Below are 15,130 nucleotides of genomic sequence, written 5' to 3' on the forward strand. Positions count from 1 at the left end.
TGTGTGCGTCCTATGGGGTGAATACAGGCTTCAGGAAGCTCTGCGCAACCCTCCGGAGCCCGGCGCGAAGCCGCGCTGGCCTCCGGAAGGTCGCGCAGAGCTGGCTGCCCTCCCGAGGTCCATGCAGCTCTGTGCGACCCTCCGGAACCCAGCACCAAGCCGCGCTGGCCTCCGGAAGTTCGCGCAGAGCTGGCTGCCCTCCCGGGGTGCGCGCAGCTCCGCGCGACCCTCCGGAGCCCGGCGCCAAGCCGGCCCGGCCTCCGGAAGGTCGCGCAGAGCTGCCTGCCCTCCCGAGGTCCACGCAGCTCCGCGCGACCCTCCAGAACCCGGCGCCAAGCCGCGCCAGCCTCCGGAAGGTCGCGCAGAGCTGCCTGCCCTCCCGGGGTGCGCGCAGCTCCACGCCGGCCTCCGGAAGATCACGCAGAGCCGCCTGCCCTCCCGAGGTCCACACAGCTCCGCACGACCCTCTAGAACCCGGCGCCAAGCCGCGCTGGCCTCCGGAAGGTCGCGCAGAGCTGCCTGCCCTCCCGGGGTCTGCGCAGCTCTGCGCGACCCTCTGGAGCCTGGTGTCAAGCCGCGTTGGGCTCTGGAGGGTTGCACAGAGCTGCCTGCATTCTGAAGCCTCGGGCGCGCTGAAGAGCGCGCCCGGGGTTCGCACAGCTGTCCGCAAGCCTGGGGAGACCGGCGCGGCTCCCTAGGCTTGCGGATAGCAGGCTGTTCTGGGGGCTGGGGTCGGGGGAAGCTCCTGCGCCAGCCCCGTGCCTGGGGGGGAAATATTTTTTTTTCTTTATTTCCCCCCCAAAAAAAACTAGGTGCGTCCTATAGGGCGGTGCGTCCTATGGGGCAAAAAATACGGTAGCTATACATGTGCCTTATGAAGAAAGTCAACTGAGTACCAAATTTCAATAGGTTCATAATCACATGAAGGGTGGTCTTAACTTTTGGCAGTTGCATCACCTCTAGTATGCTAGATTCATGTAGGTAGCCGTGTTGGTCTGACGCAGTTGAAATAAAAAGAAATATAATTAAAAAAAATGTTTTTTCCAGTAACACCTTATAGACCAACTAAGTTTGCTCTGGGTATAAGCTTGTTCTGTTAATGACTGCAATTAGGACAACTGTCCAGTCATCAACAGGTTTACCATACCCATTGAGTCAATCACCCATCTCCTACTACTCTTCTGAGAAATACCCCATCCTACCCTCCCACTATATATAAGGGTCTGGTGACTTCTGTTTCAGTGTATCTGAAGAAGTGTGCATGCACACAAAAGCTTATACCCAGAACAAACTTAGTTGGTCTATAAGGTGCTAATGGACAATTTTTTATTTAATTATTATTTTTATTTCTCCAGTATGCTGTGACACACACATGCGACACTTAGACTCATAGACTCATAGAACTGTAGAGTTGGAAGGGACCATGAGGATAACCTAGTTCAACCCCCTGCAATGCAGGCGTTTTGCCCATTGTGGGGCTTGAGTCCACAGCCCTAAGATTATGAGTCTCACCAATTGAGCTATCCCTAAGATCAGCAAGAAATTAATAGCTTTAGCGCAATTATATGAAAACAAATGTAAGTATGCCTCATCCTGCTTGTTACAGTGGGGAATGCTGTGCCTTACATCTGGAAGGTAAACATTAAAAAATTTAGCTGACAGGATGCATGCTAAGAGTTGCTCACTTATATTAGGTTTGGGCCATTCCTGGTTGCTACTCTGTGGAGAAACCAGCTGCCTCTGGCACAGTGCACTTCAGTGGATCTCAGATGCTGCTTGTTGATGAATGCAGTCAAACAGGACATCATCTCCCTCCCATCCAAGGGTGTCCCAGTTGGTTGTGGAGAACATAGCGAACAACTTGTGAACTAATTTGCTGTGGACGTAAAATCTGTCTTACAGTGTGACACTGAACGGTTCAGCATCTATCAACAATCTGGTGGGGACGTAAGCCTCTGCTAAGGGACTCTATAATGTACAGGTTACAGTGGAACCTCAGTTTTCGAGCATCTCAGAAGCCGAACAATTCAGAACCCGAACGCCAGAAACCTGGAAGTAATTGCTCCTGTTTTCAAACGTTTTTCAGAAGTTGAACGGCTTCCAGGGTGTTTTGGGTTTTTTTCTCCCCCCCCCCATTGACTTTGCAGCCAGCCCTTTGATATTTGGTTTTTGACCATTTCGGAAGCCGAACGGTCTTCTGGAACGGATTGCGTTTGAAAACCGAGGTTCCACTGTATTTCCATCTCTGCAACATCCGGTATGATGACAAACACTTCTCTAGTTAAAACAAACAAACAAAAAACCAACCAATTCTAAAATCCCAAATCTGCATCCAGCAGGGGAATAAACCATGATTAGTCAGGTATCCTGATTTTGATTAAAACATTTTTATTTATAAAGTGAGATATGCAGAAAGCCAGCTGTCCACCTTAGTCCCAAGAGAAAGATGGACAAAGTTCTGAAAGCGGAAGAATGCTGCTTAAAACTAGATTTGAAATGCACTTGAGGAATTGCAGCAAGTCAGGTGGTTGTTTTATTTCTCTTGCATCTTTTCTGGACGTATACCCTCTTTTTTCTTTCTACATTTTATTTGGGGTTTTAAAAGAAAAAGTAGATCAAATGCATCCTGTGATATCTAGGCCAGTTCATTATTAAACTTTTCACCTCCTTGAGCAGATAGACTATATATCCCCAGCAATCATGTAGGTAATGGCATCAAAAGAAAATCTGTCATATAATATATGTCGCTAGGAAATGCCTAAAGTCATGACTCAGATCACACAGGGCTTTTTCAGAATTACTACTCGCCTTCTATTGCTGTGAGGATTTCCGCCTGAACTGAAAACATTTGCTAAATGATGTAATAAGCTAATGATTGCTTAATTTTTGAATGCAGAGCTCAGTGCAGAGAGGGTAACAGCTGTTGTTTGTCAAATTAACTTTCCTTAAGTTTTTTTACTATCCATTTTCCTGTTGATTTAGCATACTTAGCAGTGATTAAGCACCAAAGGTCTCCTCCTAAACCTGTTTTGTGGAGGTAAAAGCTATGCAGGAAAAGGTTAATTCTTCTTCATTGCCACAGTATTTCCCACTCCTTAATGGAATCAACTAGCACATCTCTTCTGCTCTTAAAAGTTAGAAACCCTCTGATAACGTATTCTTCTGCTTCATTTGAGGAGCAAATATAAGGGCCATTTCACATGCTAAGGCTGTGTACACACCATAAACTTAAAGCACGCACCCTCTAAATCCTGAGAACTGTAGTTTGCTAAGGGTGCTGGGAATTGTAGATCCATGATGGGTACAGTTCCCAAGATTCTTGGGCAGGGGAAGTATAGTGTATATGCAGCTACACAGAACCAGGCAGTAAAGACCAGACCATAAGGGCAAGTGGGGCACTGCCTCACTAACTGCAGTCTGCCCTCAGCCAGCCTCCACCTGCCACCAGCTTCCTCCTTAGCCTTAGTTAGTACAACTCAACAAGGAGGAGGATGGGGACAAGTCTTGAATTTGTAGGTTCTGCCTGTGATTAGCTCTGGCTCTACTTACTGGTCCCCCTGCCCCGCCAGTCCCAATGGACACTGGCCACTACTGGGAGTAGGCAATTGTTAGAATGTGGTCTAGGGGGTCTGATCCCCATGTTTTGTGCAGCAGGCCTCATAAGGGCTGCCTCTTAACCCATTTTAAAATTGGTCCCCCCCCTTTACTAATAGGGTGCCTTCATGTTAATTTATCAGAGGCAAATATATGCATGCATTAGCATATGCATTTTTATGCAAATTTGTACCAGGAGCTTGCGTCCAAGCTCTTTCAGTGCCTAGCAGCAGCAGCCCCTCCCTGCACAGAGGCTATCTTTGGCTTGCTACTGATCGTACACTGAAGAGGAGCTGCACCCCATTATAGCTACTTGGCAAGTGGACCACCGGAATCTAACATGTGTTTGGAAATGCATTTTATCACTTTAGTCGTTTATATTTTCAGATGTACACCTAAATATGTAATGTTTGAAAAAATTCACTGTTGTCAACTGTTCAGTTGTTCTACTGGATGGTGAATTATTCTGACTTGTTTTTAGGTGTTTTTTTTTTTTGTTAATTTTAATTGTAAACTTCCTCAAAGTCTTCTGATAAGTAATATGTTAATAGATTTTTTTAATAGCAGATCATTTATGTTGCATGCAGTTCCCACCTTTTCTTCCAAGGAGCTCAACTTGTTTCATAGATGAGCAATGATTTCAATCTGAGTTTTTTATATTCAATCCAAACTCGCTATCCACTCTTCAGCACCTGGTGATTGAACCACGTATCTGATACATTGTGATGAAGATGTGGAAAATGTGGTATTTAGGTTGCAAAGGTGTTCCATGGACTACAAGAAAGGGAATATCTTAACCATGTCAAAGAGATGGAGAAAGGAACAGCTTTGATAGAATCTTTCCTTTGACTCCTTTGGGACTTTCGCAGGATTAGGTTGCTGAGTGCATGATTTTATGTGAATGTCAAAAATTTTCAATGTTCAATGAATATAATGCAAATCATACTTGGTTTTCTCATAGGTGGGTGCCTTAAACAAGCTGGAAGTAACCAGACCATTGCATTTGCAGCAGCCATGGTATCAGTAGATGCAGATGCCCCTCAGGGACCATCAACAAGTATTCAGCCATGTCGTGTGCTGACTTTGTCACCAATCAAAATACCAGTTTTGACATCACCTTTCCCAGGTATGATCCATTTCCCTTATTTATCATTGTTAAACATTTTTTAAAAAATCTGTGGTTTGCAAATTGGTAGACCAAGACATACTACTACATTGTAAAGTTCCTGGTTTAGGTTTCCAAAGTAATTGTGGTGGCAGTTGGATACTGTGAAGAACATTGGAGCATTTCAACTTTGAAGTAGATCCTGGCAGAATTTTTTCTAAGAAGCCAAAATTGTTCATGTGAAATTGATTAAGCTTTATCTTCCCATTTCTCCTATTCCCAATAATGGCTCCACATTTAGAACTCGTTTTGGGGGCATCCGTTTTGACATATCCATTTGTGCTCATTGGTTGCTTGAACTGTATGATCCTTCAGTGATTTCAAGAACGTTGGTGGTGTTTTGATGACGTGTGACATAACATTGCTATTGGGGTGAGCATGGGGACAGTGCATATGAATGAGACAATGCACATGATGAGTTTAACTCAAAAGTTGTGTCTTTTGTATGGAGTGAGGGGCCAGAGCAATCTGCTCTGCATGTAGACAGTCCCAGGTTCAGCCTCTGACATCTCCAGGTAGGGGTGGGACAGAACACCTGCTTGAAACCCCAGGAGCAGCTGCCATACTGTGTTGACAATACTAGACTAGATGGACCAGAGTGTGACTTAACAAGAGGCAGCCTCTGCATGAAAGCTATAAAACATCAGCCTTGCAATCTGAATGACAGACACATTCCTTCTCTCTCTCTCCCTCTCCCTCTCCTGCATTTATTACTTGAAATAAGCTCTCAGAATGACTTACAACAGTCAATACAAAATATCCTTATTTGGCCTATCACCCTCATTCCATGTTAACTAGTAAACATCTTCTGAGGACTTTCCAAGGGCAAATGAGCCGTTCTTTAATCAGTACAGGAAAAACAGCAGCCTCAAATCCTATCACGATTTCTGCCTCCATCCTTTTATGCAAGAGGCTCCTTCCATATCAATGGAGAAGCATTCCAGTGAGAAGCAGTTGTCATACTGGATGCATTTTTAATGTACAGCTATTATAGCATGTACTCCATGTGAACTACCTAAGGCTTGATAGAAGATTATCACAGCAGAAGAGCTCTTCCATTTAGATAACTGGCTTAGCTTTGCAATGATAAACATGTCAGCTTTCGACAGCAGTTGTTTTCCTCGGGAAAATAAGGCAGATAGGATATCAAATGGCATGTTAGGAGTGCCTAAGCAATAAAACCATTATCAATCATGCACAAGAAATTGCATTATTCATAGATATCCTCTCCTGCAGAATGCACAATAGGACTTTAAAAAAAAAGAAAACAGATACAGCTTGGATTGTGTAAACACCTCTGACATCAAGCACCTTGTTTCTTCCTGTCTTCTGGTTCACACTGCATCATTGGTGATCTTCTGTAAGAGATGGAAAACTACAGGTGTGGGTTGAAGCCAGCTCTCTTGTCTACCTGGAGCATGGTGGCCCATTGAAAACTTACTTGAAGGCCAGATCCTGTAATACTAAGAGCTAATGGTCTAGGCCTGGGGTCCCCAAACTGTGATCTGAGCTTTGTTCAGGTGATCTAGGAGGTGTGTGTCAAAATACAATTAAAAATCACATAGCATCTAGCCTAGTGCATTAGACTTACTACAACATGCAAAATAAAATAATTAAGTAGTCTGCCAAGACTCTCATCAATTTTCACATGGTCCATGGGGAAAATAATTGGGGAACCACTATTGGAGGCCATTGGACCCTTGGCAGGAGTTTGAAATGACTGTACATGTGGACTCTCTGCCAGTGACCAATTATTTAGTTGATAATGCTCAGTTAGGAGATCTGATCACTACAGTCCATATGGCTTTGATTAATGACCCAGATTGGCACCCTATCTTACTATGTCTCTTGGAACTGCAAAAAGTCCACAGTGCAGCCCTGAAAAGGATATACCTGTCCCCATCCCCCCCCGAGTTTGCTTCCCAGAATTCCTATTTGGTGCTACAGGAAGGAACATGAATTATGGGAAGCTTCCTTGTGGGTATGCCTTCTGTTGCTAATTAGGTTACAACAGTTTCATAGAGCAGGAGGGAAATGCTAATTACTTAAGCTTGTAAATAAATCTTCCATAGCAAAGCAAACATGGGATACAACGATAGCTGTCTAATTAAACAATAAACTGAAACTCATGTTTCCAGGATGCATGATGGCAGTAAATAATTGTAAACTGAGGGTGAGTACATATGACTATTTACCAAGATATGTTACTTGGTGAGGTGGTCACCTCCGTTGTAACCGCCTTCCTGGCAGTGAAGAGAATTTCAATATTATTATTATTATTATTATTATTATTATTATTTAAATTTGTATACCACCCTATAACCACAAGTCTCAGGATGGGTCACAGGATAAAATCACAATATAAAAACACAAAATGCATATGTCTCCTGTACATGATCAGAGATTGGGAGGGTGGGGGGAGCAACACCAGTGTCGGAAAGGCAACTCAACCTCACTGCATTCACATTCACATTCACCACAGCCATTTAGTCATGGACAACTTAATGGTTGTATTATTGCAATGCGTTTTTTTGTGGGGTTGCCCATGTTGATCTGGAGGCTGCAGCTGGTACAGAACATGGCAGCTAGGTTGCTTGTGGGGGCAAACTACCACCAGCATATAACACCTGCCAATTTGCTACCCGGCCCAAGTTCAAGGTGTTGGTGTTAAGATATAAGTTCCGATATTGAGGCTGTTTTATTCCTTATGTACCCATTATATCGCTAAGGTCTGTGGGAGAGTCTCTTCTGTGAGTTCCAAAGATCTCAGAAGTCCATTCTGCAGTAACTCACAGCAGGGCTTTTAGTGTGACTGCCCCTGTTCTGTGGAACAGCATTGTTTTTGAAAGATGACAGGCATCTTTGAAAGATGATCTGCACTTTCTGTAAACAGCTGAAGACATATTTGTTTCAACAAACTTTCCTAAGGGGGGCAAATAGGTCTTCACTATGAGTGTCCATTTGCTAGGGTTTTAGTTTTGCTTTAAATGCTATTTGTTGTTTTTATGTTTTTAACTGTTTTTAATTATTTTATGTGTAATCACCTCAAGACAGTAGTTTAGAAGGCAATGAATAAATTAATTCTAATAACACTAACAATGACAATATAATAATTCACCAGAACCTTTGGAGTATGTGCAAATATGTATGCATAATTTTGGCCCTGAAACAAATGTCTAATTGTGACTTAATGCTACTTCAGAGGAAACTCTTCTTATAGTAAAATATGTGGAGTACCCATTTTCTCCTGAAAAACACCTTAGTCATGATATTTTCCCATTGAACTGCATGGTTGACAAGATATTGAAGTTAAATTAAAGTTCCTTCCCCGAAAGGTAAAAAAAATGGTCAATTGGTCAAAAAGTAGTACTCTGCTGTCAAGAACAAAATTACATTTCTGTTTCTCTACAGAACTTAATGATTGGGAAAACATCAAGGAAGCAAATAATCTAATATAGAGCTAATCCCATGTGTAAAGTATATTTTACAGCCAGTCTGCCTTTCAGTTAAAAAGATCAGTATGTCGACATTTATAAAGCATGACTTATTGCCCTCAACTCCTACCAAAATAAATCTTTGGAAGAAGAGTACCATCTGCGAACCCCAGAGATTATTGTATTTTCATTATCCAGTTTGCAGAATAATATGATAATGAGCTCTCTTTTCATATTTGCCATCCATAAACTTTAGAGAGGGCAATCTAATCATAATAGAAACAAACAAAATGGAATAATATAAGAACCTTTCATTTAACACTACCACCGTCCTGTCTTTGCATAGCAGGTTAGATTCTGAGGAAATAGTGTTACAGGAGTATATTAAACAGTTAGGGGTTTGCTCTCCTGTAGCGCCTTGAAAGAAAACAATATTTGTTACATATATATTTGCTTGTTAGTTAATGGTACGACTCCATTGCACATCAAGGTGGTGGTGATGATGATAGCATTCCAATTGCAGTTGTTGGCAGCTAGACATGTATTAATCGTTTTTGGATGTGGATGTGAAATCTCATTTGTATCGCAAAGCATATCCAGTCAGTTTAATTGGGCTTGGGTGAGCATTGCAACATCAATGTCATGGAAACAGATGCACATCTGTGTCAACAACTGGCACCAGGGGCTTCCTGCCTGCCTCTCTCTTGCTCAGATGGAGCATGTCATAATAGTTGATAATAATGTTATGCGGAGACCTCTGGCAAAGGCTTTTGGGTCGAGGGGAGGAGGGAGTGTTACAAGGTAGTGAGTCCCCCAACCCTCTAGAGCTAACGGGGTGTGTGTGTGTGTGCAGGGGACACCATTCTGTTGGAAGCTGCCCAGATTGGCTGGACCAACCCAGTCAGATGGACGGGGTATAAGTAATACATTATTTGTTTGTGTTTGTTACGTTCTGCTAGTGCAAGTCTCTTGCTCTAATAGAATGGGAACATTAGATACCACTACCACTAATAATGTTGTTAGTAACAATTTTTGATTATTACTTGATGATGATGATGATGATGATACACCATCTCCACCCATCAAGAGGAATGTCTGTGTTGAGGTCTTCAGGCAACCTGAAAGAGGAAGTTTGCAGTGCTGTTCAGACTGGGAGAGGGAGGAAGAGATAAAGGATGCTTTTATTTCCCTCTAGCTTTTCTCTACCATACCATATCGTGTTAGAGAAGCACCAGCCCCACATCAGAACATTTTATAGCTGTATAAGCACAGAACTTGCAGTTCTTGAGAGTAAGAAAGGTATTCTTTCCCCAAAGTTTTCCCATTGTTATTAACTTCACAGAATTCAACCCCCTCCCAGCAAATTTTAACCTCTCATCCAGCTTCATAAGCTATCAAAGGCAAGAGTTTCATCTCTTTTTCCACATCTCCATTTTCTATTGGGGGGCATGTTTTCAGCAGACACCCTAATGTCCCATGTCTCAGCTGCTCTCATCCATTGTCAACCATCAGGGCTTTGTGGATGGACAGATGGTCTATTTCTGTCACTGGCTGTTAGCCATGACGACTGTGTTCTACCTCCAGCTGTTGGATGTCTCTGAATCACAGGCTGAGAATCACAAACAGGGAGGGTGCTGTTGCACTCGGGTCCTGCTTGCAGATTTCCTACAGGGATCTAGTTGGCTACTGTGAGAACAGACTGCTGGATTAGATGGGCCTTTGGCCTGATCCAGGAAGGTCATTAATATATCAACTCATGCAGTTGGCCTGGTTTCTTTGGGAGCTGGGCCAATACTTTTGTTCTAATTCCTTTTGGACACTGACAGAGAATGGGAAGAGCAAGTGAAAAGAAATTGCTTCCCAAAATTGGGAAGGAACAGAAGAAAATGCTCAGATACACTTAAATAACAAGATCTAGATTTTAGAAATCAGCCAAAGAAGTAAGTTTTCTCCCATAAACTCTCCCTTATAGAACCAATATAATTACTGATGTAGTATAACAGGAGAGTTTTTCACCTCCAACAAGTTTCCCTCTCGAAATACATTAAAAGTTAGTCTTCGCCTTTCATGATAGCCAAAGGCTGCTCCTCTATGGAATCACTGGGCTTACATGTGCTTAACCGGGCTTATGCATGCTTAACATGGAATCACTGGGCTTAGGCATGCTTTGGATTGTGGCCAATATCAATACAAATAGTATTTGTCATAATCTAATGTGTGGATTCATTTAGGGGCAGCCCAGAACCAATCACACATGCAAAAACTTCATCCAGTATTAGCTGCTTAAGGTCTGTTTGCTTTCTCCTGTTCCTCCCAGTAGTGAGATGCAGAACAGGCTCCCTACGAACTACGGTTTGCAAATTAGAAGGCCAGTTTTGGGGACATACATTCCGTCCTCCATAACATCTCAAGAGAGCAGCCTGAATTGTTTTGGAAGTGGAAAGCTACAATTAATTTGGAAGGGGAAGGAGGGAAAAGGGAAATCGGTCGAAGGGAAAGTTTGCATGCATTTCCAGGGCTTTGTGTAGTATCTGTGATTTGCAAATTGCTTTGTCCATGAAACCCTTGGGAAGAATCTGTTGATGCTCCCATGGTGATTAACGGAGATAATAAATAAAGCAAGCAGGAGGCCTGGGGTGGCGCTGCATGTGAATCGATACAGAGGCAGCTTATTGTAAGGTCTATTTCTTTCTTTCTTTCTTTTTTGTCTAGCAAGGAAGCTTGAATTCTCCATCCCTTTGACAGCAGTGTAGCTCTATAGATTTCAAATTTTAGTTAGTGCTGAACTCAAAGGAATTGATGTGTGTATGTGTATGCATTTGGTGAACATTACATAAGTGTGCTTTTATTGCTATATTTAATGAATGTTTTATACCATTTTATGTAGACCTCTTAAACAAAATATAAATATAAGGCTCTCTCCCCCTTCCACAATTTTTCTCACTAAGGTATACACTTCTTGAAAATGTACAACGCCATCCAAGTATGACTGGAACCACCATGAAGTGGTTCCACCCACACCTAACTCAGACAACCACTGTAGAAGGATACCATGGCTGATGGTACTGAAACCTGCTGAGAGGTCAGGGGAAATTAACATTTCCCCTGACTCTCTCCCAACATAGGTCATCATACAGGGTGACCAAAGCAGTTTCTGTGCCAAAACTGGGCCTAAACCCCAAGTGAAATGGATCTAGAAATCAGGAATCTTGCACAAGAAGGGGCGAATGGCAACTGGCCAGTAATTACTTAAATACTCTGAATCAAAGGAGGGTTTCTTGAGAAATGGTTTTACACTGCCTCTTTCAAGCAGCAGGGACCACCCCTTCTCACAAGGAGGAAATAATAGGGTTGCCATATCTTAGAGAGCAAAACAGAGAACAGCCCAAGCCACTGTCAGACCAAGCTAGGGAAAGATGCATGCAGGCATGCGGAGCTGCTGCCACCTCAGCTCTTTACCCAGCTCAGCTGGCAGCAGCCATGGCATGCAGAACATCCCAAACGAGAGCTGGAGCCAGAGCCGCCCGAGTCCCCCAAAACTGGACATTTCCTTTAAAATGTAAAAATCCAGCCAGATGGGCCCTCAAAAGGAGGATACGTTCAACTTTTCCCAGATGTATGGCAACCGTAGGCATTAATCACCTCCTTGGCCCAGCCGACTGTCCCCTCCCTGTGACTTTTTATCAACCAAGAAGGCCAAGGATCCCTGGTAGATCCAAGCGCCTTGTCGACATCCGCAAGCCTTACTAACTGAAATTCATTCAACATAATAGGACTAGACAGCGCTCTAGACACCTTTTGAGTTTCATCTTCTGTAACAATGGAGTCAAGGTCCCAGCAGATGTAAATAATGTTATCCTCAAAATGCTTTGCAGACAAGTCATACTGAGCTACTGTTGGCTCTATCACCTCCAGGCTAGACTATAAATGTCCATTCCTCCTTCCCTTTTATTTTAGTTAATTATATCCGTATTTCTAGGTCACTTTTCTGCCCAAGGGCCTCTACAATGCTCTTGGAATCAAAACAAGCCACACCCAAAGAAGGATACAATACAATACCACATTTGTGCTGAACAGCACAAGTTTTGCAGCTTCCCTGCTCTTGCCATTATGTTGTAGGTCTGTAGTCAGGGATTGCTCTTTTTAATAACTATATGGTATGTAGCTCAGTGCTCTGCATGCAAAAGGACCTGGGTTCAATTTATGGTGTCTCTTAAATCTTGGAAAGCTGCTGCCTGATGAAAGTATAGACCAGGGATAGCCAATGCGACTACAGCTTACCATTGACTATTCTGGTTGGGGGCAGATGAATATTGCAATTGTCTAACAACATCTGGAATACATCACTTTGGTTTCCCTTGGTGTAGATAATACTGAGCCAGTGTTTCAGGTACTTTATAAATAATAATTGTTATGTAGCACATATTAATGGATAGGTGTTCAATTCAACATGATAGTGGTAGGCAACAATACCACCATAGTGAGCAGAAGTGGAACTGGGGCAATGAGCTGAGGCTGCAGCTGATATGAGCTCCAGAGAATGCTTCAGAAACAGGTTTAGTGGTTAGATCCAAGTCTCAAAGCAGTTGGGTCTTGGCCAGTACAGATCTTTTCAAATTACTGCCTATACACCTGCGCCATACTTTACATTTCAAATAAGAGCAAACCCATGTTATAGGTACTGTGCTCATAAGATTATGTGATGCCACGCTTTATAAAACGAATATTACCTTTATTTATCTTGCATTGTGGATTTAGCAGGTGATGATTTTGCATACCAGAAGGTATTTACAATGCCATGATTGTTCCCATTTTAATTTAGAAGGATTGATGTTGCATGTCTTGTTTGTTGTCTATGTGTCTCTTTTTAGCTGCTCTGGAATTTTTACTTATTCATTTGTTTACCTATTCATAAAGAAGGCAAAAGGGTGAAATGTGCCATGGAAGCAGGGTTTTCTCATAAAGATCTGACTATAGAGTTACTATAATAAGAAAGAGCGTCTGCCTATTATAAAATATGCTCTCTTCTAGAAAGCAAAAAAGAAGGGAATTTATTTGCTTATTATTGACCTACATAGAACTTACAGAGTTTTTTAAACATAAATTTCAGCTGCATTCCTAGCCCTGCTTACCTGAGAGTAAGCCACATTAAATTCAGCATGATGTAGTTAGAATGGCGCTGTGAAACTGAGATGAGTTTAAGGGTCTAAAATACAAGCTTTAGAATTTGATTCGCTTTTTGGGAACAAAGGACACCTGGAATAGAAATCCATTGTTATACATTTTATATGTACTTCATCAGGCTAGCCAAAGGATAACTCTACCTGTTACAAAGAAGAATTGTGGTATTTATTGTCATATACCCTCCTACAATTCACCAATTTCTGGAATAAGAAAGGTAAAATACGGCGTGGTTGTTATGGACTCTTGTATTGTAAATTAGCAGCCAGTACAAATATTAAAAAGGCACCATCTGCCATATAAACCATTTGCCACCTGTTCTCTTGCTTTCAGACTTATTTAATGGTTTAAATTTTATGCCGTAGCTTGCCACCGAACAGCTGGGAAGTGACTAAGTATTTTTCCTATCAGTAACTTAACGGCCAAACAACACTACATGTTCAAAAATGCTTCTTAATGCCAGGGATGTTGCCACATGGACTTTCATGCACTTGTCAGCTTGCCTCATTAGCAAATTCTGCTGACAGTAAAACAGGATTTTAATAGCAACCATTATCCAAGTATTATCGGTGGCTGTGTTCTGGGAGAAATGTTCCTCCTCTGCAATAAACAAAGCCAAAGCCCCTTTCAAATTGGTCATAATACTTATGACCATCTCAATAAGTGGCAGATACAAAACGGTGTCACTGGTTTTATTGCCAGTCTATAAGATAGCTGGAAATTCTCCTCCTTCACTTTGCTTGTGGAATGAATCTTTTGTCCATGTTTAATCCACCTCTTGCTGACCACTAGGAGAACTGCTATCCAAGCATGGAGAATAGGCTAGTCATTTGAGAGCCAGCATGGTGTAGTAGTCTGAGTACCAGACTTGGACCTGGGAAACCGAGGTTCAAATTCCCACTTGGCCATCCCCACCAGGGAAGATGGGGTGAGTGAAAATCTACATTGGGAACAAGGGGGAAATAATGATTTGTTCTCATCACAAGCAGAGGAATCAGATGAACCTTACCCTATGGTTGAAGTGGGACTCAAAGGCCATTGTGATGGGGAATGGGGCTCACTCTGTGCAGGGGCCCTAGAGGGCAGTGTACACCATTTCCTCCCAAGGGGTGGGAGGAGAATAGCAGTGCCTCCTATTCACTGAGAGGCGGCTGTGAATCCTGCTGCCTGAGGTGGTCTCCTCACCTTGTCTCATGGGTGGGCCATGCTTGGCCCTTGATCTGAAAATAGATTCACTACCTTAGCCCCAGGAGTAAGTTTCACTGAATTTAAGAGGACATGCTTTTGAATAGACGTGCATATAGTTCAACTCATAAGTCTTCCCCTCAAATATTTCTAATAATTCAATAATGACAAATGTTGATCATTTGTGGCTAATTTGCTAATAGATGAAGAGGAAAAATCCAGCAGTTCATTTATTCGTGGCAGGTTATTTGCCCAGCATTAGTGCAATGTAATGGAGCAAGCAAATGAATGTTTATAGTTATTGAGTGATAATTTCCGTCTCAACATAAAATTGGAATAAGTGTCTTTCAAATTAATATCTGTTATAATATGTACAATTGGCGTTCCTTTAGACTGCTTGTTCACTTCTGTCACAAAACTAGCTTTTGTCTGTGAATGAAAAAGAACACATTCAAAACCTCCAGCACACAACCGGTTTAGGAATGCAGCCTTTATCCTTTTGAAGTTGAAAAGGATTTCAGCTTCAGCCTTCCCTTTGGTGAAAAGAACTGGAAGAGCTTGCTCGAAGTCT

The 15,130-nt window shown here is 42.4% G+C and overlaps 1 protein-coding gene across 2 annotated transcripts in view; it reads left to right on the forward strand.

The window, feature by feature from the left end:
* TCERG1L (transcription elongation regulator 1 like) overlaps positions 1-15,130 on the forward strand; it is a 163,530-nt gene that overhangs the window by 25,610 nt on the left and 122,790 nt on the right. For both annotated transcript variants that reach the window (XM_053388858.1, XM_053388857.1), the window contains exon 4: positions 4,556-4,720. In XM_053388858.1, coding sequence (XP_053244833.1) covers positions 4,556-4,720 — 165 coding nt within the window. The remainder of the gene's footprint in view (positions 1-4,555; positions 4,721-15,130) is intronic.

This window comes from Podarcis raffonei, chromosome 5, assembly GCF_027172205.1.
Source record: "Podarcis raffonei isolate rPodRaf1 chromosome 5, rPodRaf1.pri, whole genome shotgun sequence".
Taxonomy (NCBI): domain Eukaryota; kingdom Metazoa; phylum Chordata; class Lepidosauria; order Squamata; family Lacertidae; genus Podarcis; species Podarcis raffonei.